The 21,922-nt window shown below is 48.3% G+C and overlaps 1 protein-coding gene across 2 annotated transcripts in view; it reads left to right on the top strand.

Annotated features, from left to right (window-relative positions):
• The window catches only part of LOC118667292 (stimulated by retinoic acid gene 6 protein-like), a 32,570-nt gene extending 11,769 nt beyond the window's left edge, over nucleotides 1-20,801 (top strand). Inside the window, exons 4-18 of one of the 2 annotated variants that reach the window (XM_036330308.1) lie at nucleotides 696-826; nucleotides 1,624-1,744; nucleotides 3,160-3,205; nucleotides 3,950-4,078; nucleotides 6,799-6,869; nucleotides 8,736-8,847; nucleotides 11,287-11,440; nucleotides 11,858-11,933; nucleotides 14,053-14,134; nucleotides 14,411-14,459; nucleotides 14,931-15,048; nucleotides 16,088-16,207; nucleotides 17,454-17,617; nucleotides 18,329-18,475; nucleotides 19,405-20,801. In XM_036330308.1, coding sequence (XP_036186201.1) covers nucleotides 696-826; nucleotides 1,624-1,744; nucleotides 3,160-3,205; nucleotides 3,950-4,078; nucleotides 6,799-6,869; nucleotides 8,736-8,847; nucleotides 11,287-11,440; nucleotides 11,858-11,933; nucleotides 14,053-14,134; nucleotides 14,411-14,459; nucleotides 14,931-15,048; nucleotides 16,088-16,207; nucleotides 17,454-17,617; nucleotides 18,329-18,475; nucleotides 19,405-19,553 — 1,669 coding nt within the window. In that variant the 3' untranslated portion in view covers nucleotides 19,554-20,801. Of the gene's footprint in view, nucleotides 1-695; nucleotides 827-1,623; nucleotides 1,745-3,159; nucleotides 3,206-3,949; nucleotides 4,079-6,798; nucleotides 6,870-8,735; nucleotides 8,848-11,286; nucleotides 11,441-11,857; nucleotides 11,934-14,052; nucleotides 14,135-14,410; nucleotides 14,460-14,930; nucleotides 15,049-16,087; nucleotides 16,208-17,453; nucleotides 17,618-18,328; nucleotides 18,476-19,404 lie in introns of those variants that run through there. The other variant, XR_004971214.1, reaches the window with a different exon arrangement.
• The last annotated feature ends 1,121 nt before the right edge of the window (nucleotides 20,802-21,922 follow it).

Below are 21,922 nucleotides of genomic sequence, written 5' to 3'. Positions count from 1 at the left end.
TGGCCCCTCTAAAGGCAGGTGGTCACCCATAGTCCAATCAGCTGTAGCTAGGAAAGGCGTGATCACGTAGAACTAGCACAGCCAATGATACCCAGACCTTCCCAGGGACACCAAGAAGAAGAACTTTCATAGACCTTGGCTGGATGCCTGGCAGCCTCTCCCACGCCTGTCTGGGACATACTCCTTGTTGTGGTCTCTTGAGTCATAGTACTTGTGTTCGCATAGATGAAACTCATCCCATTTTGCTTGTTGTCATGGCTACTGGTATCCTTGCTTGTCTCCTCCTAGATAAGGGAAGAAATTTTGTCTTCCTGAGATAAACCAAAGAACTTATATACTTACATGCATAGCCCATGGACACAGACAATAGTGTGGTGAAGGCGGGGGTGGTTGCGGGGGGGCGGAATGTTAGAGGCTGGGCAGAGGGGGTAGAAGGGGGAGAAATAGGAGACATCTGTAATAGTACTGTCAACAATAAAAAAATTTTTTTAAAGAATTTTGTCTTCCTCACTTCAGTACCCTGAATCCCTGCTTAGCCCCAGAATTGGCACAGAGGGCTTAAGAAAATGTCATCTAAAATGAATAGTTCACTCCCCAATCATTCATCCTCAAGGTGGGATTGGAACTTTGGAGATGAAGTGTGGGATGTCTCAGAGCCACCTTCTGGCCTCATGAACTATTTCTCTTGTTCACAGACCTCTGGACTTCGTGGGCACCTTTCGTAACCGATGGTCCTACGGAATTGCCTTCGGAGCCACAGCCAATAAGGTCATGTTCCTGTTCTCAGAAGGCTCCCAGCTCCTGCAGATCCCGCAGTGGGCCCAAGGTACCAGGGCCGCCTCATAGCTGCTGGGAGTTTAACCATGGACATTCTTGCTCTCAGAGACAGCATGCAGGGGTTCTCTGGGGTCAGAGGGTAAGCTCTGTGAGTGAACTCGGGGTTCTTCCCAGCCTGTTACTTGTCCGGCATCAGTGCCTAGCCCACAGAGTCTCAAAGCTTATGTGTGGGGCGTTCTCCTAGTTAGAGGCAGAGGTTCTTCAGACAGAGTGGAGCAAAGGCTCAGAAAGTAGGTTCACCACCACCCACCCTGAAAATCCCTCCTGAGCCATAGTCATGGCTGCCTTCTTACTATCAATAGGCCCTCAGATCCTTCCTCAAAGAGCAGATCATCTTTGGCCGTTGGTCTGGGGCCTCTTCATTCTCCATGTCTCATGCTCCCCCTGAAGTGGCAACTTTGATCTACAGGTTCAACCATCCCTAATAGGACAACATTCAAACGTCTCTGTCCAATCAGTTTTCTCTCGGTGATTCTTGTGTGTTCGTTGATGTGGTCTGTTTCCACCCACTTTACTGTGAGCTAATCAAGGGTAGGGAGCAAGTCTTCTTCACCTCAACAGTTAGCCCAGTGCCTGGCATGGGAGAGGTACCAGGAGGGTCTGTTGCATGAAGGAATGACAGACATTCCTGCATTCCTCCTTGTGCTAAGCTGGGGCTCCTCCACTCATCTCCTTGGGTCCTGAGGTCCATGACGGCAAGTCAGCACAAAGCCCTTAGCTTCCCTGGGGCTCCCCTGAGCCCGTGAGAAGAGGCATTCACAGCATCTCCGGCCCTGTCTTTCCCAGCCTTTGTGCTTCTGATTGGAGGCTTCGAAGTCGGCCTGTCCCACTTCCCCTTCTTTGCCTGCCTCTCCTCGGAGTTCCAGCTGGTCAGCTCCATCCTGGGCTTCCTCTACTCTCTGATCTGGTAAGACAGACCCTGCCTGCCTGCCCTCCCACAATTCCTTAGGCCGTTGCTGAACCCTGGACAAAGGGCTGGTGGTGACCTCAGAGCCCTCCTTGGGAGGGTACCTTTGCTCAGAACTTAGGCCCAGGGCAGGTGGAATGACTGGTCCACAGTCCCACTGTCAGGCCAGCATTTTGTCTGCTTCGCAAGCGGCCATTCATGATTCACACATTCCCAGTTTTCAGAGATGTAGAAAAATTCATTTCCATAAACCACGAGGGTCCCACTGGTGGCAGCAGGAGTGTCGTGTGGACGCTGCTTCCCTGTGCTGTGGCTTCCCTGGAGAAAGTGCAGGTGCCTCAGTCTCTCTCCTGTCTCTCTCCTACCCCCTAACCAGTCTCTGGCATGTATGCAGGTCATATAGAACGCCTGCATTCCTTTATCCATCCTCTTACTCATTCAGCAAACTCGACGAGCCAGGGAACATGCCGGAAAACGAGACAACCCCCTGGTGATCACGTGTTCTGGCCGCCTTGTCTCCGTGTTTCTCTTCCCCGGCCCAGGGAGGGACATGTGCTCGTCCTTTGTTGCCACCACAGTGGGAGCTTCCTGACCCTTCTATCTGCTCTGTGCCCTCGGCACTGGAACAGCAGACCTGGCCCCAGGGAATGTTTGCTCACTGAATCATCCCCTGGGCAGTTCCACACTCTAGTCCTGCTAGGCTCATTTCCTTGTCCACTTCTCCTTATGGGGCCTGCCTCCCTCATAGCATTTTAGGGCAGGGGTTCCAGGCCCAGTGTCTGAAGCATGCAGGGGGCTGACAAGTGACTGCAATTCCAGAGTGTATAAGAGGCTTGCTTTTTTAAAAAAATTACAAGAGAGGATATTCAGTGTTAGCTGAAGAGTAACGTCTCAGCCTATGACAGACTCTTTGACCAGGAGAGGACAGGGTGGCAGGAGTCACGCCGCAGCTTGGACACCATGGGAGGAAGACCCAAGCTTGGACATGACCAGGAATGTGTGTTCAGCAGGAGCAAAGCTTTGAGGCTCATTCCTCAGGGCGGTGTTTACAGGCAGACAGAGCCTCAGCCCCAGAGTCAGGAGACCTGGGTCTTGGTCCTGGCTCTGGTGTGACTCTGGACAAATCCCTTCCCATCTCTGGGCTTCAGTTTCCCTACCTGAGTGAAGGGGAGGGATGGGGGGACCGCTCAGGGTCCTCCTGCTCGGCCGCTGTGGATTCTGGGATTGTGTCCGAGTTGAGGGCATTAAATGAATTTTGTTGCATGTTCTTAGGCACAAGCAGGGTGCCTGATCTGGGTGGGGCATACACAGAGGCCTGGAAACCAGTCCTGCCAAGGAGGTAACTTCAGGCTGGGGCGATCTGGGCTGTTGTCGCCGGGGCTGGAAGTACCCCAAGTCCTGCTTCTCTCTGGCAGGTTTGCTGTCACCATTCTTCACATCATACAGTGTCCCCATGGGCAGGTGAGTCCTGTGTGACTTTGAACAAGCTTCTGTCATTCTATGGGCCTCCGATTTCTCCTGTGTACAAAAGGGAGTTGGAACCATTCATGCTGCTTCCATTGTATGGTATCTTATGTTCATCAAGGTACTACTTCAGAGAGAGATTCTCTCAGTCAATGCCCATAGCAGCCCCTCAAGGTGGGGAAGCTCTCAACAAACCTGTTTTATAGGTGAGGAATCTGAAGGATATGGAGTAACTCTTAAGAAGCAGCAGATCTGGGCACTGAGACCAGGAATGGCTGAATCAGGGGCTCATTTCTTTACACTCCTTCATGTAGCCTCAGTTTCCCTGTCTATTAATGGGAGACTGATACAACTGTTCATCTGTTTAGTCCCATACCCCAGGAAAAGGAGAAAGCCCTCTCTCTCTCTCTCTCTCTCTCTCTCTCTCTCTCTCTCTCTCTCCCTCCCCGCCCTTACTTTCCCTCTCCTTCTCTTATATTTTCCAAAAGGAGCATTTCACACCTCATCTGAACAAATCCCTTTGTACAAAGTAAAATGGGGGTGTTGGACTCATCCAGGGCTGCTGGACTCCAAGTCCACTGCTCATTCCAATGATGTGGGGCTGGAGGAGCAGGAATCCAAGCTTTGGGAGTGGGCTTTGGTGGGAGCAGGCTGGGGCAGGCAGGTTCCTGTCTACAGCTTCATCAGGGGCCTGGCTCTGCCCCATCTAGATCCAGTGACCAGTGGTCTGCTTCGTTGCAGTTTTTGGGGAGCTATGAGACCGTCATGTTCTACTGGCCCTCGTTGCTGTGCCTGTCCTTCCTGCTGGGCCGCTTCCTGTACATGTTCGTCAAGTCTCTGAGGGTCTACCTGGGCTGGGAGCTGCAGACGGTGAGTACTAAGTATAAGCACTGCGCACGTCCTGACAGGTCTGGTCTCCACAACAGTCCATGCGGGAGGTGCTATTACCCCTCCCCCTGTTCTGTAGCAGGCAACTTGGGCCCAAAGAAGTATGTTGTGTTGCCCAGGATCATGTATCCAGTCTGTGGCAGAGCCAGAAAAGCAACCCAGACCGTTTGGTTGTCAAGGCTTTTTCTTAACCACTGTTCTTTTTCTGATTCCTTCAGGTATAGAGTTAGGCTGTTTGTTTGAGACCTTTCTTTTTGTTAGTGTAGATCAGGAGTCCTCAAACTTTTTAAACAGGGGGCCAGTTCACTGTCCCTCAGACCATTGGAGGGCCAGACTATAGTTTAAAAAAACACTATGAACAAATTCCTATGCACACTGCACATATCTTATTTTGAAGTAAAAAAACAAAACGGGAACAAATACAATATTTGTATTTGCATGTGGCCCGCGGGCCGTAGTTTGAGGACCCCTGGTGTAGGCGTTTACCACTATAAACTTCCCTCTTAGAACTGCTCTTGCTGCATCCCATAAGTTGTGGTCTGTTGTAGTTCCATTTTCATTTGTTTTTAAGATATTTTTTGATTTCCCTTTTTGATTTTTTTCTTTGACCCATTGGTTGTTGGTTGTTCAGGGATGTATTGTTTAACTTCTACATATTTGTGAGTTTCCCGGTTTTCTTCCTGTTACTGATAGCTCGCTTTATGTCGTTGTGGTCAGAAAAGATACTTGATACTTGAACTTGTGAAGGCTTGTGTTGTGGCCTAATGTGTGACGTTTCCTGGAGGATGGGCCCTGTGCTCTTGAGAAGAACATATCTTCTGCTGCTCTTGGGCGGAATGTTCTGTATATGTTTATTTGGTCTCTTTGACCTATAGTGCTGTTCCAGTAAGCGGTTTCCTTATTGATTTTCTTTCTGGGTCATCTATCTATTGTTGAAAGCTGGGTGTTGAGGTTTCCTACTATTATTAAGTTGCTGTATATTTATCGCTTCAGTTTTATTAATAATTACTTTATATACTTAGGTGCCGTGATGTTGGGTGCATATATCTTTACAATTGTTATATTCTTTTGAGGAATTGACCGCTTTATCATTATATAATGATTTTTTTTTTTGTCTCTTGTGACAGTTTTGACTTAAAGTCTTTTTCATCTCATATAAATATAGCCACATCTGCTCTGTTTTGGTTACCATTTGTATGAAATATCTTTTTCCAATCCCTTACTCTCAGCCCGTGTGTGTGTCCTTAAAGCTAAAGTGAGTCCCCTAGAAGGTAGCATATATTGGTGTGGGGTGTTGTTGTTTTTTTAGTTCATTCAGCCACTCTGTGTCTTTTGACTTGGAGAATTGAATCCATTTACATTTAAAGAAATTGGTAGGTAAGGACTTACAGTTGTCATTTTGTTAGTTTTCTGACTGTTTTGTAAGTCCTCATTTCTTGCTTTTTTTGTATGTGATGTGTGTGGGTCTTTTTGTTGTGGTATGCTTTGATTCCTTTCTCTTTATCATTTGTTTGTATAAAACAGGTTTTTCTTTGTGATTACTATATAAAAACGGCATATATAAAACATCTTATAATTATAACAGTTTAAGTTGATAACAACTTACTTTAATTGCATAGAAAAGCTCTACACCTTTACTCTTTCCCTCATGGGAGAATTTGCAAGCCAAGGTGGGGGTCTCTCTATGCACTGACCTGCGCCTCCTTGAGGGTGGGTGACACTGGTAAATTGAAAATGTTCTTACCCTCTTTAGTGCCTTTCTTCTCAGAGTTTTTGCTTGACTGGAGTTCTGGAACCTCCCCAGTACACTCATGGGCTTCTACAAAGTTACTCTCATCTGTGGGTATTTGTCAAAATAGGTGTATCAGAGTGGCCTGAGGGCTGGAACCCCCTATTCCTCCATCTCATTGATGTCACTCACCAGTCAAAATTCTAACCAGATCCTCTGTACTCTACCTAATATCTGCAGTATTTAAGATTTCATCTCATAGCATGTAAAATTTACATATTCAACATATATAGCAGAATAGATGAGTACTGTGAAAAGCTAATTACACTCGGAGAAAAAATTATTATTGTTGTTATTGATTTCAGAGAGGAAGGGAGATCGAAATTTCAATGATGAGAGAGAATCATTGATTGGCTGCCTCCTGCAAGCCCCCGCTGGGATCGAGCCCATAACACCGGCATCTGCCCTGACTGGGAATCAAACCGTGACTTCCTGGTTCATAGGTCAACTTTCAACCACTGAGCCACACCAGACAGGCAGAGAAAACATTTTAAAACATATCAGTAAAGTGTGTGTTTTTTTTAAATACTGCAGAATAAGAAATGAGTAAAAGAAACTCTTTCTATTTATAAAAAGTAAAAACAATGGGATTTTAAACCGTGTTTTACACTATGATGGGAAATCACCAAATCTCAAAGAGAAGAAAGACTTCCAGAGCAGTGACTGGTGCAGTCAGTAAGCAGAGGAGGCAAGGGAGCCAGACCACTGGCACTTCCTGAAAGCGAGTGCTTGGTAAACAGGAGACGGGACCCTGCTCTTCGCTTCATTAAGTAACAGGTGTCTGAGAATGGCTGAATCCAAAAAAGCAAGTGCTACCCAAATTCCTACCCTCTGTGGTGATAGCCCCTCAAAGAGACCAACACTCCAACACGAATTTGTGAGCCAGAGCATCTCCCTCTCTCTTTTCTCACAGGAAGAAAAGCCGTTTCTGGAAATCCATCAGGCAGAGCACGTCAAGCAGCTCCTGCGGAAGCCCCCCCTGCAGTAAGCCACGGGTTGGCTCATTCACCACTGGTGTTCCCACCAACAGGGATGAGCCCTGACAGCATGAGACCCTAAGATGACAGGAAATCTTCTGTATTCGTCAGGGCTCTTGTTTGCTAATGACAGAAACTCAACTCAAATGGGATTAACGAGAAAAGGGAAACGTGTGGCCTTACATGATTTAAACGTCTAATGGTAGTCAGTTTCAAGCTTAGGTAGGTCCAGCAGAACTAGGCCTCTGTCCCTCGTCTCCTCTTAACTGTGCTTTTATCTGACTTAGCTTTCTAGTTAGATGGGCTTCCTCCCCAAGGTGGGCCCCAGAATCTCTAAGCTTATACCCTCCTGGTTTAAGCTCACATGAAAGAGAATTTTTCCTATCTAATAATTCAAACCAAAGTCCCATGCATGTGTTTTATTGGGTCAGATTGGACCAAATGCCATTCCAGGACCAGTTACTGTGGCTGGGGGATTGGACTAAAGTGATTGTTAAGGCTGGGTCACATGTTTACCACTGGACCCAGGAAGTGGTTCAGCTGCACTTGCCCATTAGGACTGATGGTGGGAAAGGAGTAGATTCTCAGAGAAAAACTCATATGCCATTACCAATAACAGAGGATATAGCTCTTGGCCAGGCAAAAGTACACGATCTCCAGTGATCATAGTGGTCACCTTACCCCTGCCACTGCGTACAAGAGAATACGCTTCAGAGAAGGGACATGTCTAATCCAAGCTCACACAGTGGCAAAACTAGTACTTGCATTAGAATTACACTTGGCTATATATAGCAAATAATCCTATGTAATAAAAGGCTAATATAAAAATCAACTGAACAGTGGAATGACTGGTCACTATGGCTCTCACTGACCACCAAGGGGTAGACGCAGGAGCTGCCCCCTGGTGGTCAGTGCACTCCCACAGGGGGATCGCCACTCAGCCAGAAGCCAGAGTGGGCCTACGCCGTCAGTCAGACATCCCCCAAGGGCTCCTGGACTGTGAGAGGGTGGGGGCTGGGCTCCCCCTGCCCCTAGTGCATGATTCTTGTGCACCGACTCTCTAGTACAAAATAATAGTGGCACAAATGGGAGAGATTTATTTCTCATATAAAAGAATTCTGGCCCTAACCAGTTTGGCTCAGTGGGTAGAAGGGTCCTGCGGACTGAAGGGTCCCGGGTCCAATTCCGGTCAAGGGCACATGCCAGGATTGGGGCTCAATCCCCAGTTGGGGGCATGCAGTAGGCAGCCGAACAGTGATTCTCTCTCATCATTGATGTTTCTATCTCTCCCTCTCCGTTCTTCTCTGAAATCAATAAAAATATATGTATTTAAAAGAATTCTGGAGGCTGCAGTCCATATTGATCCTGGACTGCTGCTCACTATGGCACCAAGATCATCTGTTTTCCTGCTTCAGTATTTTAGTGATTTCCATCATGAAGGCTGTCCATGGTCCACGGTCGATTCGGGACTCCAGTCTGGATCAGCTACTATGTCAGCATTTCAGATGGCAGGCAGGAGAAAAGAAGGAAAGGCTGTGGGGCCCCTTCTGCAGCGTTGATTCTATCTAACCACCCTCCCCAAAGTCCCACCCCACCCCTCTGGTCACTAATTGCCCTGTACTTAGTCTTGGTCACTCTTACAGGTAAGAGAGGTCAGAAACTCTAGCCTTTCAGTTTGGTGACTTGCTGCACCAGACAGAACCCAGTCTCTGTTCTTAAGAATAAGGGGCGAATAGAAACTGTAGAATCTACCAGTGTTTTTGCTCTTCACTGAAATCTAAGATGAAGAGGGGTAACGAGGTTATTTTTAGAAGAATTAGGCATTTGTTTACCAACCACAACCTGTCTTTTCTTGGTGTTTACTCATTAACAGAGAGAAAAAAAAGTCTTGGTTTCAAAGCAGGATCTACGAGTGGGACCCCTGCTTCCAGTTCCCAAGCAGAATGATCGGAACCGCCGTGTTGGCTTCCATCTGCCTGTATCTCGTAAGTAGATCCGAGCACATCCTTTTCTACTTTGCAAATGGGGTGGGGCTGGGAGAGGAGCTGTTCTTAAACAGCTGGCTCAAAATTTCACCTCTGTACATTAAACAGTTTTGACGCCAAGGACACTTTTACCCATGGGGTGAGCGTTACTAATAAATATAATCAAATTATTTATGGAGACTTTACTTGCTAATTCCACATGTAAAGAGCTTGTGAAATGCCATTCCATCCTAACAACAAATGAAAACCTAAACAAACTGAAAAAAAAAATCAACAACTCTTCTTAGATCCATAGAAGTGGGTTATGGGGCAAATCATTGCCCCTGAGTTGAAGAGACAGACAGGTACATACACAACAGAATGGAGCAGAAACCCCATGGGAATCAGTGTGAGGTAGGGGAATCTGAACTGTAATGGACACCAACAATCAATTGGGATTTTGGACATTCATCAACTACTTAACAATAGTAGAACACACATTTTTCTCAAGACTACATGGACAATTCACCAAGATAGACCAAATTTTGGACCATAAAATACATCTTAAAAAATTTAAAAGAATATAAATTACACAGTTTCTGCTTTCAGACCACAGTGGAATTAAACTAGAAATAAATAACAGAAAGATAACTGGAAAATCCCAAAATAGTGGAAATTAAACAACATACTTCCAAGTAACTATGGATCAAAGAAAAAATAAGAGAAGTTAAAAATAAACTAAAAAATGAAATGAACTAAGTGAAAACGAAAACACACTTATCAAAAATGTGTGTGTAGGGGCAGCAAAAGCAGTACTTAGAAGGAAATTTATAACGTTGGATGTATATATAAGAAATGAACAAAGATCTACATCAATCTCTAAGCTCCTACCTTAGGAATCTAAAAAGGAAGAGCAAATTAAATACAAAACATGCTGGATAGATAGAATAAAAATTAGAGCAGAAACCTGTGAAATTGCAAATAGGAAATTAATAAAGAAAATCAATGAAACCAAAAGCTAGGTCTTTGAAACAATAAAATCAACAAGCCGCTAGCCAGACACAAAAACAGAGAGAGGACACATTAGAAATGGAAGAGGGAACATCATTACAGATTCCATGGGCTTAAAAGAACAATAAAGGAGTCGTATGAACAATTCTGTGCCCCCAAATTTGATAACCTAGGTGAAGTGGATGAATTCCTTGAAAGATACGATCTGCCACAACTTAAACAAGAAGAAGTGGACGATCTGAATAGGCCTAAAGCTGTTAAAAGACTTTGAGTCAATGAGTAATGACCTTTAAAAAAGAAAGCAGCAGGCCCAGATGGGCTCACTGGTGAGTTCTACGGGACCTTTATTTCAGCAGAGCTAAGGAAAACAGCTTCACTGAGGTCTTTTATTCTACACTGTTACTTAGCCAAATAAAAATTATGTCATTTAAATATAAAATAATTGACAAATAATTTTTGAATTAAAAATAAAAGTGGACAAACTTGATGTACTATATTATTTTAAAGGGTCAAAAATTGAAATGTCTTATTTCATTTGGCTGTTATTTAACTTTGCTTTCTCAACACACTTACACACACACACACACACACACACACACACACCCCTTTACACTTTCTTTGTTGTTAATCCTCACCTGAGGATATTTTTTTCCATTGATTTTTTTTTTAGAGAGAGTGGAAGGGAGTGGGAGAGAGAAAGAAATATCAGTGTGGAGAGACACACTGATTGGCTAACTCCCGCCTGTACTCCTACTGGGGCCAGGGATTGGGCCTGTAACCCAGCTATATGCCCTTGACCAGGAATTGAACCCTTTGGTCCACGGTCTAACACTCTAATGACTGAGCCAAACTGGTCAGGGCTCAATAAATTTTTTATTAAGCACAGAATCAAAACATTTCGTGTGGTCAAAGTTATTCAAGGTAAACTGGGTCAAAAGCAGGGTCAAAGTGGAGCAATAAAAATGGCAAGGCCAGAGTGGATGGGAGCAGGATGGCACGATGAGGGAGCAGGGTGGTATGATGACAGGATGATAGGGATGAGTAAGCATGGTGTGTGTATAGGAAATGGTACCTTCTTTTTGGTTATCACTAGGATGCAAGAAGGGGAGCAATGAGATATGACTGGAATTGTCCCCAAGGTCACCCCTTATTCAACATGAGGCATTTATCTCACTCTGGTTTAAGTAAAGTTTGAAGAGTTCTTTGAGCCCTGTGGGACCTTGTCTCGTACGCTGAGGGGTGAAGAACAGAGTTTGCGGTGTCTCCCATCTACAAGGAAGCCACAATCCCATTCACCCCCGTAGAGCCAGGGTCCAGAGTCTATTGCAGATGAGTGTTGAACTTCAAAGAGTTTTGACCTCAAAACCAAAGAGAGACCCATAGTTATTCACATACTGGGCAAAAGCTGGAGTCGGGTGAGACCTTGAAGCATTTGCTCTGTGTCCCCAGTTCATTGTCATTGAGTTCTGCGTGTTCGTGTATGTGAGAGACCAGCTGGATGTGTTTGAAGGCGAGTTAGAGAGCTACATTGCCTCCGCGAACCAGACTGGGACCCTGACCCCAGTCATCCTGCAGATGAAGGAGCTGATGAACATCTCCAAAGGTAAAGCCAGCCTTGCACATGGTTGCCGTTTAACTGGAGGTGGGTCACCATCTCCCCTCCCCATCCCCCAGAAGTGGCAATTAGAAGTTCAATGACGTTTTACAAGGATGGAAGCTACCTAAAATGTATATATACCGTAATTTTCTCTTCCCATTATTCATGGGTTGAAAATATTAATAGCAAAGGAGAGGACTGTGCAGGAAATAAAGTATTTCAAGGGTGTGTGTGTGTGGGGGGGGGGTGGGTGGCTAAAAAATGAAACAGAAATATATAAGCACAACGGTATTTACACAAGAAGTGTGTTAAGGGACGTATAATATGTTTTACCCAGACCTTTCTGATGTGAGTTTCTGCATTTTGAAAATACTGTTTCTAGTGCACCTTCAGAGGCCTCTCCTGTCATCTGTTCTGTTTCAGGAGTCTGGGTGGTTACCATTCTTCCTGCCTTCCTCACGTGTGTGAGCTATCTATTCCACATTTTGGCTTGTTACAGGTAAGAGGGCTCAGGGTGTCTGTTGTGTGTCTCCAGTCAGGAAAGTATCTGATGGAATTTTCTAAGAATTCCCAAGCAGTACCAGCAGTGACCGGGAGTGGAACCAGGAGTGTGTGCAAGGTCCAGGGACAACCACATCTATTGTTAGTAAACAAACAAACCAAAACTATTGACTTGAGCTTCTACCATGATTTGGACATTGTGCTAGAATCTTCATTTCACCACAGCCCTGAAGGGTACTTTCATCTCCATGTTTATAGCCGAGAAAACTGAGACTCAACAAAATACCTCACCCAAGCAAGTAATGGCTGATCCTGTCTTCCAACCCCAGACCTTGACATTTCTTGTTCACTTTGGCAACTCTCTTGGGTGTCAGACCCATCCTGCTCTCCAGGATTCATTGCACCGGGCTATCAGCAGATGAATGTGGCTCAAGAAGACATCAGAGGAAATTGGGTCAAGTGGACCAGGGGCCTCAACCTCAAGGACCGCAGTCAGTGCAGGAGGAGGGGTTGGCCCTCAATACTAGCTAGCATTTGCATGCAGATAGCTGTTGAATGCAGGTAGCTCTGGCCTCTCTGTTTCTCTGCCTTTGTCTTTGCCTCTCTCTGTCTCTCTTTCTGTCTCAGTCTCTAACTCATACTGACTCACAGGAAGCTCAGGGCCAATCTTCCGCCCCACCCCCACCCCCCAGAATATCCTGCCTTTGCATCCTCACCATCTGGCTGCCCACAGGGTGAGTCTCTTGCCAGTGGCATCCAAAAGAAAGACTCTCTTGGCATGAAGAGGCCACAGCTTCACTTCTCCCTGGGCCCTGTGGGTGGACTGGACACTGATGTTGTCCCCTACCTTGTCTGATGAAGGGACATGTCTGTTCCTTTCGTGCTTAATCTTCAAGCCGTTGGGAGATTTTCACTGAGGCATTTGGTCATGACCAGGGACAACCACTGTGCAGAGCAGACTGCATGGACATGGGCAGAGGGCAACTGAGAGCACAGGGAAGAGAAGTCACGTGTGCTAGGAAGGCCTCATTCCTGCCCCGGCTGGCTCCCTCTCCACACCTGTCACCCAGGAGTGATGATCCCTGCTCTGCTTCCATTGTAGATGATGGAGCAGAGGAAATAATGGACAAGAAAGCACCCTACAACCTGGGAAGCGTTTTGCCAGTATTTTTATTTTTCTTAGAATTATTCCAACTTACAGACAAGCTATTTTTTTTAAAAAGTTACCAAGAAAATATTCAGTGTAAAGTAACTCTTCCATTCAGACCTCAATTTATTGCCCCTGAGCTAAACATTGTTTGTATTCCTGGTTGCACACTCTGCTCCAGGGCTGCCAGACAGAAACACCGTGAAAGCCATAGGTGCCATTTTTGATTTCCTAGTAGATGCTACTAATAAAGTAAAAAGGAAGGTGAAAATGATTTAACGAAATGCTTACCCTAACATAACCCAACTACCATCACTTCCTCATGTAATAAATATACACACTATTAATGTTTACACTCTCTATTTCATACCAAGCTTTCCCAATCCAGTGGTCATGAAATGACAAAGCCACCTGGAAAATGCTGGAGATAGAACGTTATTGAAAAAGCAGGACCCAGATGTGAATTTGGACCATGAACTTGACTCTGCCAACCTAGTCTTTATGCAAAGGTCCAGGCCCGAGACTAGCAACGGGGAAAAGATGCGGTGATTTCTTGGGGTGCTGGGGTTGTGAGGGGTGTTGCCCCTTTTCATTTCCTTTTATGTTATAAGTTGGGAGTATCATTACAAATGGCTTCCTGTTCTCATCTGTTTTAAAGTATTATTACATAAATGATTTATAGTCACTGTAGAAAAAATACAAAAAGTAGAGCAAAATGAAGAAAATAAAAGCCACATACATGGTCTCAAATAGCATCATGAAGACTAGGTAACTGTATATTATTTTAATAAAATGTATTAAACTTTAGATTTTTAAGGCTAATCAGAACCATCGCATGAACTATGGTCAATAGTAGAGGCTAAGCTGCCCACCGTCTCCCTCCACAGGCCCTTCTGTTTGTATCTGTTGAGCTCTGCATGCCTGAGGAGTTGTGGTTATGAACATGACTAATTTGCCGCCTTTTCTCTAGAAAGCACGTGAAGAGGTTGTGGGCAGGAAATAAACACTTTCTCCCTCTGAAGTTCCGTAACCCTTCCTCCTCAGGGAGTGTGGTAAGTCTGCGGAGACCTGTCTCCTGCACCTTGGACAGGGGCAGCGTGGTGTGGGGGAGCCCTGGGTGGCAGCCAGAGGCCTCATTCTAGGATGCTCTGCTGCTGGGTGATGGGACAGTGGTTCTCATCATGCGGTTCCTCAGCTGTGAAATGAGGACAGTCAGATGCCTCAGTGGGTTGGTGGATGAATCTCCAGTGAGACAGGGATGCTGGACACATGTCCGAGGTGATCAAGGTTTTCTCCCCTCTGGGACCCATTTTCTTTTTAAATCCCAGGCGGCCATTGCAAGGTACTCTGGCTGGCAGATAGCCTACATTTTGTGGGGTAAGTGCCATCATGCGACCCATTCAATTCAACACACATTACCTGGGCACCTGCGGAGCCTGAGGGTAGGCAGGGAGGAGAGAGGCGAGGCAGGAGCAGCCCTAGCTCCTGCCTGTGAGGGACCTTCAGGAAGGAGGGAGAGTCACACAGTCCTATAGATCATCACCCCCACCTGTCCTGAGCCCACAGGGTGTGTATGCCAAGGGCGGTGGTGATCCACAGGAGGAAGTGACTGCACACCCTGGGCAGGGCTTGAGTGCATCCTAGTGGAGTTGGCATTTGAACCACACCTGGCAGGGTGAGCAGAAGGTCAACAGGAAGAAAAATGAGGGCATGCCAGGCAGAAGAAACAGCACAGACAGAAGTGTCAGGACCTTTGGTGGCAGGAGGATGGATCAGGGCTGCAGACAGGAACACAGGTGACTGGGTCACGAAGTGCCTTGAGTGACCGCCGGCTCCCTCGGCCCACAGGCTACCTCAGTATCCACGTGGTGCAGAGCCTGTGTGGCATGGCGATCATGTACAGCCTGGTGTTGCCCATCACCCACAACCAGGGCCTGGAGATGCTCCAAGGACTGGGCATTGGAATGTAAGTGCTCGGTGGGCTTCCTGGCATTGCCCAGGCCTGGGAGCTGGTGGGCCCTCGCAGCTGCTGCTCAAAATGCCCCTTTCCTGCTAAGCTCCCATCACTCCCTGGAACTGCGCTCTTAGGTCTGATCAAAGCATGGGCCAGAAGAGCAACACATCGCAATAGGAACCTTACAATTTACAAAATATTGCCATTCTTGTTCAGCGGGGTCCGTCCAGTGGTGTCTGTGGCAGATATGCATGTGTCCGTTCGATATCTGGGAAGGTTCAGAGGAGAGGAGGTGAAGTGAGAGATAGGACAGTGTAGTAGAAGGAGAGAGGGATCTGTGCTTGGGTTTTAAATCAGCTAGATGACTTGGGTAGGTTGCTTCTCTGAGCCTCAGTTTCCCCGTATGGAAGATAAAAGTGAGTGCTGCCATTGAGAATTCACTGTGTGCTTTTTCTCCTAAGAACTCGTGGAGGTTGGGACTTCTTTAGCTCCCTCTTTTACAGAGGCACAGAGATGTGAAGCATCTTGTCCACTGATAAGCAAGACTGGGAGCCTGGCAACCTAAAACCAAAGCCTCATTGAGCCACTGGCTCACACTGCCGCTCAGGGGGTGCAAACACAGGCTGTGGTGCTCCCTGGACACCCCCTGCTCTGAGCTCCTTGCTTCCAGGCTCACCTAGAGGCGCCCATGAGTCTGGTGCAGAGCCTGCCCTGTCCACTCTCGCGTGGCCTTCATGAGCCCCATTCCTTTCCTTGATTCCCATGCTGCTAAACCACTCGTCCCAGTCGCCATGCCTGGATCCTGAAGGTCTGGTCTAGAGCTAGAACTCTGACCATGTGGCTTTAAGAAAATGATCGCCCCTTTGGGAGCCTCAATTTTCTCACCGCAGAATGGACCTGGAATGCTCTGTAGGCATAAAGCACAGAGCTCATTGCTACTGTTGGTCTGGCGGGCTGGCAGCATCTCACTGGGCACTTACCACTGGGCATTTGAGAAGGGCTGGAGAAGAGTGGACAAGGCCACCTAGGATGGTCTCACCCTGTGTTTCAGCCTCACCATATCCATCGTCCTGGGTCTCATGATCCTGCAGGTATGGATCGCTGCCAGCTTCTTCCTGCAACCCAAGATGGGCACAGCTGACAAGCAGAAGCCCTTGGCGCTCAACAACAGGTGAGGGCAAAGAAGGGAATGGTGACTATAGGACTTTGGTCTCAGCAATCTTATTCCTTCCTCTTCACCGCTGGCAGGTTTGTGGGCAAACTCTACCCTCGCTTATAGAGTGAGAAGCTGTGGTTGAGGAGTAGACTCTGGAGCCAGACTCTCTGGTTCCACATCTTGGCTCCACCCATTATGAGCTACGTGACCTTGCATGACCTTGCTAAACATCTATGAATGTCAAAATCGTGCATTTGTGTTCTGAGGATGAGCTGTGTTCAAATATGAACTGGAACAATAGTGCTGGCCAGTGGTAATCCTTTCTAATTTACTTATTCAAAGCCATTCATGGTGAAGGAAACAGCATAGGCACTGAGCATAAAGAGATATCCCCACAGGACCTGCCTATGAGAAGCGCAGGGTCCGCTGGGGCTGACAGACACAGATATAGGGACAGTAGACTCCAGACAGAGGGCGTGAAAGGATCCCAAGAGAAACAGGAGAGGCAGGGTGGTAGAAGAGAGGCAGGAGTGGTTAATTCCACTGTAGGGGACGTTTGAGCTAAAGTTGATAGGATGGTGGGATGCCTACAGGTAGAGCTGAGGAGAGGGCATGGCTGGCATCCCCCACTGCACCATGAAGGCAGGAGGCCATGAAAGGGCAGGATGTGTCAGAACAGTAAGAATCAAATGTGATGGCCGTGCAGTGGCCCTGGGTGGTGAGGGGAGGGAGGGGGCACGATGTGCCAATGCCAGAAAGGCCCCTTTTGAGGACGGCCCAGAAATTCAACATGCAAAGTTTGCGCTTATCCCATAGGCAGCAGGAGACCCCATGATCAAGTGGTCATTTGGGAAATTTTATCTGGAGAACTCGGAGCAGTCCCAGCTCGGGGCAGGTCGCTGTTGCAACAGACAATGGGGAAGCCACAGCCTCTGTGTAACCACACAACCAGCTGCGGCCACAGGAGATTTCTCATTGTTCAGGAAACCTCAGAACCCAAGGGTCCCATCAGACATTGCAGTCGCTACTAGCACTCGTCCTGCCCTCCGCTCAGAGCCCTCTATGTTACAGCTGAGCCAGTCCTCACACCAGCGCTGGGCGGTGGGCACAGTCAGCTCACATGTACAGCAGAAGGTCACACAGCTCGCAGCCAGGAAGTGTAGGATTTGGCCAATGGTCAAGGGCCCCTGAGCCCGCCTGCCTGGCCAGCTTCTCACACTGAAAGGGTGCCGCCCCTCCACCTGCTTCCTTCCATTCACAGGAAAATGTTCCACAACTTCAACTACTTTCTGTTCTTCTACAACGTGCTGCTGGGCCTGGGCGCCTGCCTCTCCAGGCTTCTCATCAGCTGCATCCTGGGCACATGGCTGATTGCCCGCATCGACAGGACCATCATGCAGAACGGCTACGAGGGAGCCGACATGGGTCAGTGGCCAGCCCCACCTCCTACCCCCCACCCCCTATGGCCACCTGTTGGGGGAGGGCTGGACTCCCACCTTTGTAGAAGCCACCTGGAGGTTGGGTACCAGGGGCCTAGGGTTCACGCCTCACTTCTGCTCAGAGCTTATCTTCCCAGGGAGGCTGTAAAGCTGAGTAGGAAAAAAACAAACACACCCAAAACATTCAGCCCAATGGGGAGAAGGGAATGCAGGCTATCGAATGTCTGTGCAGCTGACAGCTTTGAGGGATAATGGCAGGCAGTGGGAGGTAGCCCAGTTCCCTCTAACTGGTTAGGAGGCGAGTTGTGACTGCTCGACTCTGAAAACTTTGAGAAATATCACTGGTGATGCTATTTGGAAACTTACTTAGATAAGAAATTGGTCTGTCCAGTTGAAATACTCCAAAATCAAAACCATTTCTGTAGAGTGAAAATAGCTTTTGTTCTGTTTCTGGCCTGTGTCCATTCATTCACTCATCTGTTCATTAAAGGAGCCCCAAGTTCCACATTACATGGACGGATTACAGTAGAATGTGCTGTAAGGGCCCTTTCGGCTCTTTATACCCAGTTTTCTAGATTCTCGGCAAAGACACGGGCACCATTTAGGAGCGAAGTGATGCTGCAGTCATGTCATAAAAAGCACCCCCTGGGCCACCCTGCGATGGGCCCCAGGGCCTGACTTGCCTTGTGGGTTTCAGGGTTCAGTGCATGGGTTGGCATGCTCTATGTGGACCATTATCACACCAACCCCGTGCTCGTCAGCTTCTGTCACATCCTGCTCACAGGCCTGAGGGAGAGGAAGCTGCAGCAGGCCATCAGATGTGAGCACCTGCGTCAGTCAGCAGGTGAGTCTCCTGTTTGAACCTTCCCTGTGCTTAGACACCGGGAAACAAGTACCCTAACGTTTTCTGGGATCCCTGAGATGTCGCAGGTTCCCCTTCCCTGCCTGCCTTCCTCCACACTCCCTGCCCTGGGAAATCCACTCAGGAAATCCACTCAGGATCAGGAGGGTTAGCCCCTAGTCAGCCTGGCTATGGGGCCCCTGAGGCCTTATGTCCTTGTCCTTCTAGCTGGCTCCTCCCTGTTCCTCAAAACAAGCTCTAGTTCTGCTGAGTCCAACCCCCCCCCATATGTTTGAGACTCCACGCATATCCCAGCCTTCAGCCAGATGGCCTCCAAGAGGGCATTCAGCCACCAACTCCTGCCCCTCAAGGCTCTATGCCAGCCGTGGGCAAACTACGGCCCGCGGGCCGGATCCGGCCCGTTTGAAATGAATAAAACTAAAAAAAAAAAAAAAAAAGACCGTACCCTTTTATGTAATGATGTTTACTTTGAATTTATATTAGTTCACACAAACACTCCATCCATGCTTTTGTTCCGGCCCTCCGGTCCAGTTTAAGAACCCATTGTGGCCCTCGAGTCAAAAAGTTTGCCCACCCCTGCTCTATGCTGTCTACTCCCAACTCTCCCACCTGATTCCTCTGCTCCGCCTGCTGCTGGGAAACCCTAGGTCATCTTGTCTTGTCAGCACCGATCTGAACTGCACTCATCACTGTTCCCAGCACTGCAGACACCCAGCTCTGTGGGATAAATGCATCCTTCCACCCCCCCGCATGTCCCCAGGACGCCTGGTCCAGCTCCTTGCCCCACTTGTATCCCACACCTCACACCTCACACCTCACATACAGTTTTTCTTTAGCCTCGGAGAAGCACAGAGACAGCTACCCCCTCCCCCGCCCCCGCCCCCAGGCCACCTGCTCTGATTCTCTCCTAGGTCCCCGCACCTCGGCGAGGCCCAGGACAAGGTGGCGCCTGCTGCAGACCCTGATCAACAACCCCAGACTGGGCATGCTCAGAAAGTCAAAACCAGACCACGGCTCCCAGGAGTTCACCCAGATCCTGCTGACGTGCTCGGAGAGCTGACGTGGCCTCCGGCACCGCTCCTCGCCACGCCCGGATGACGGCTGCCCAGCAGCTGCCCCCCAGAGCGATGGCACGCCCAGCCACTGTCCACATAGATGGCGCGTGGCAGTGGCCCCTCAGGGTATCATCTGGGCGGAACGATGAAGGCTCAGGGCTAATTCACTCCTCTAGTAACAAGACCAAGCACGAAAGAGAAACTCCGTTGAACAAACTTTGTCCAGTCATGATTTCTCCTCCCCACGGTTGGGAGACACCCTTGGGGAGTTCCGTGTTGAGACGCACTTAGTGTGACCACAGGGCAGAGCTTTGTGTCACTGAGGAAGGTGGTAAACCTTCCTTATCAGGATAGTTTAACCGCCTGATCGTTTTTCTCTGGGAGAAAGTACGGCCTTAATTCAAACAGGGCCCTCATTGCTTCCTCCTTTCCAGGCCTTACCGTGGTGAGAGAGAAGGAAACCTGTGGTCCAGCCTCCCATCTGGTAGCGGGAGCAGGCACACACTGAGTTCTCCCTGCCGGGACGACTGGGCCTTGGTCACAGAGATGTACACATTCTCTCTGGCAAGGGGATCCCCTGGGAAAGCCACCTTCCTGGGGAGGCAGAGGTGGGCGTGCAGGCATTCTAGGTGGGGGACGATAAGAGCACAGCCGCGAGAGCAGGTGCGTTTGACGAGGGTGAGCCCTCCGGTGCCTGCAGTGCAGGACGTAGGGGACTGTTAGACCCTCCAGGGAGGCCCAGACGTGGCCACGCTGGAAGCCTGGACATTCCTCTCTGTGCAGAGGGCCTGGGACTTACCCAGATCCTTCACACCCAAGCACGAGGTCTCTGATGGCCCAGGGTCTGTACAAAGTCCGACCATTCACAGTGCAAGTGCCAGGAGGACTCCCAACAGGGTGAGGGAGGTCCCTGTCCACCTCCCAGAGCCATTGAACTTCAGGAATCATTACTGAGCACCCATTGTGAACCCAGTCCTGTTGCTAGGTGTTTGCTGGACTTATCTCTTAATCCCCACAACCAAGCTTTGTCATTCTGCGTTTAGAAGCTGGGAAAACGGGCACTCGGGCTGCTGGGATCCCCACATCATGGCTTCTTAGCCGTGTGGCATTGGCTAAATTACATTGTCTTTCTGTGCTTTTCCTCACATAGAAAAGGGCTAATACCTACAATACCCAAAATTATTTGGGGGATGAAATGAGTTAATCCAAACACTCCTAAGTTAATGCCTGATTTACCCTCAACTCTCAATAAATACCTGTCACCTTAACTTGGTGGTGATCTGATTAATGTCTGCCCGCCTCAGGATGCGCAGCTCCGTGAAGAAGGGGCCGGCCGTGGTCTCCCCTGAGGTAGTTGCCTTGGAGATTACTACGGACCCTCCTCAGGATCTGCACCCAGCAGCTCTGTCTGCTTCCAGGCCTGTTGGTAGACTTGCCTCCAGAAGTCACCTTGACGAGTGAGGGAGAGTGTGGGGGTCTTTCCATGGCCAAGTACATGGACCCTTATCCTGGCAGAGCAGAGCTCATCCATCAGGTCCCAGCCAGGTCTCAGCCACAATGTCCCCGAGAGAGAGGCTGGGGCCTCTCGGGGATTCCTAGGACATCTTAGTTCACAGGTAGCTACATGCTCATGGAACGCGGCCCCGCTGTCATCTTTCCCCTGGCTGTGAAACAAGCAGGAAAGGGAATTCAGAGATCATGGACAAGGATCCCGGGGATTCAAATCTAGATAAAGGCTGATCACTGGGTCCTTAGAGGGGGGACTCAGGAGGGAAAGTCCTGCCTGCCCTTAGTTCATTTGCAAATTATCTTCCTCTGGCCTTGTCCCTTCCACACGCAGTGTCCAATCTCTTTACATTTCTTTCCCTACTTAGTGCTGATGCAATTCTAGAGACTGGACTAGAAAACCACAAGTTCCTAATATTTGGCCCAGAGAAACCTCAGCAAGAGATGAAGAACGTGTTCCCTCTTTCTTCAGAGTTGTAGAAAGGAAGCCACTGTCCTGGGACAGGACGCACTCCAGGCAAGTGTTATTTTTAAAGATGCCCACGTGTCAGTGGTTGTTGCTATGCCTGTAAAGAAGTTCAACCTCTGGATCCCAGGAGTTCTGAGGGGCTGTGTCTGCTCCTTATTCATGATAATGAAATGTGTTCTCTGAGGAAGGGGGCCCGGAGGATCTCCTTCATAGCCAGGGAAGGGGCTGGCCGTTCTCCCTTCTCCCATATACAATACTCTAAAGGCCCTGCGAGATATTTTAGTTAGAGGAGGAATGTGAGAATCTGAAATAATTTAAATTAGCACAGGAAGCTAAAGAACCAAACCTCAGCTCTCAGCTGTAAAAGGAAATGGATTTTAATAATATTGAGAACAGCAC

This window comes from Myotis myotis, unplaced genomic scaffold, assembly GCF_014108235.1.
Source record: "Myotis myotis isolate mMyoMyo1 unplaced genomic scaffold, mMyoMyo1.p scaffold_m19_p_12, whole genome shotgun sequence".
Lineage (NCBI taxonomy): Eukaryota > Metazoa > Chordata > Mammalia > Chiroptera > Vespertilionidae > Myotis > Myotis myotis.
Note: the sequence above shows the minus strand (reverse complement) of the source record. Positions and strands in the feature narration are given on the sequence as shown.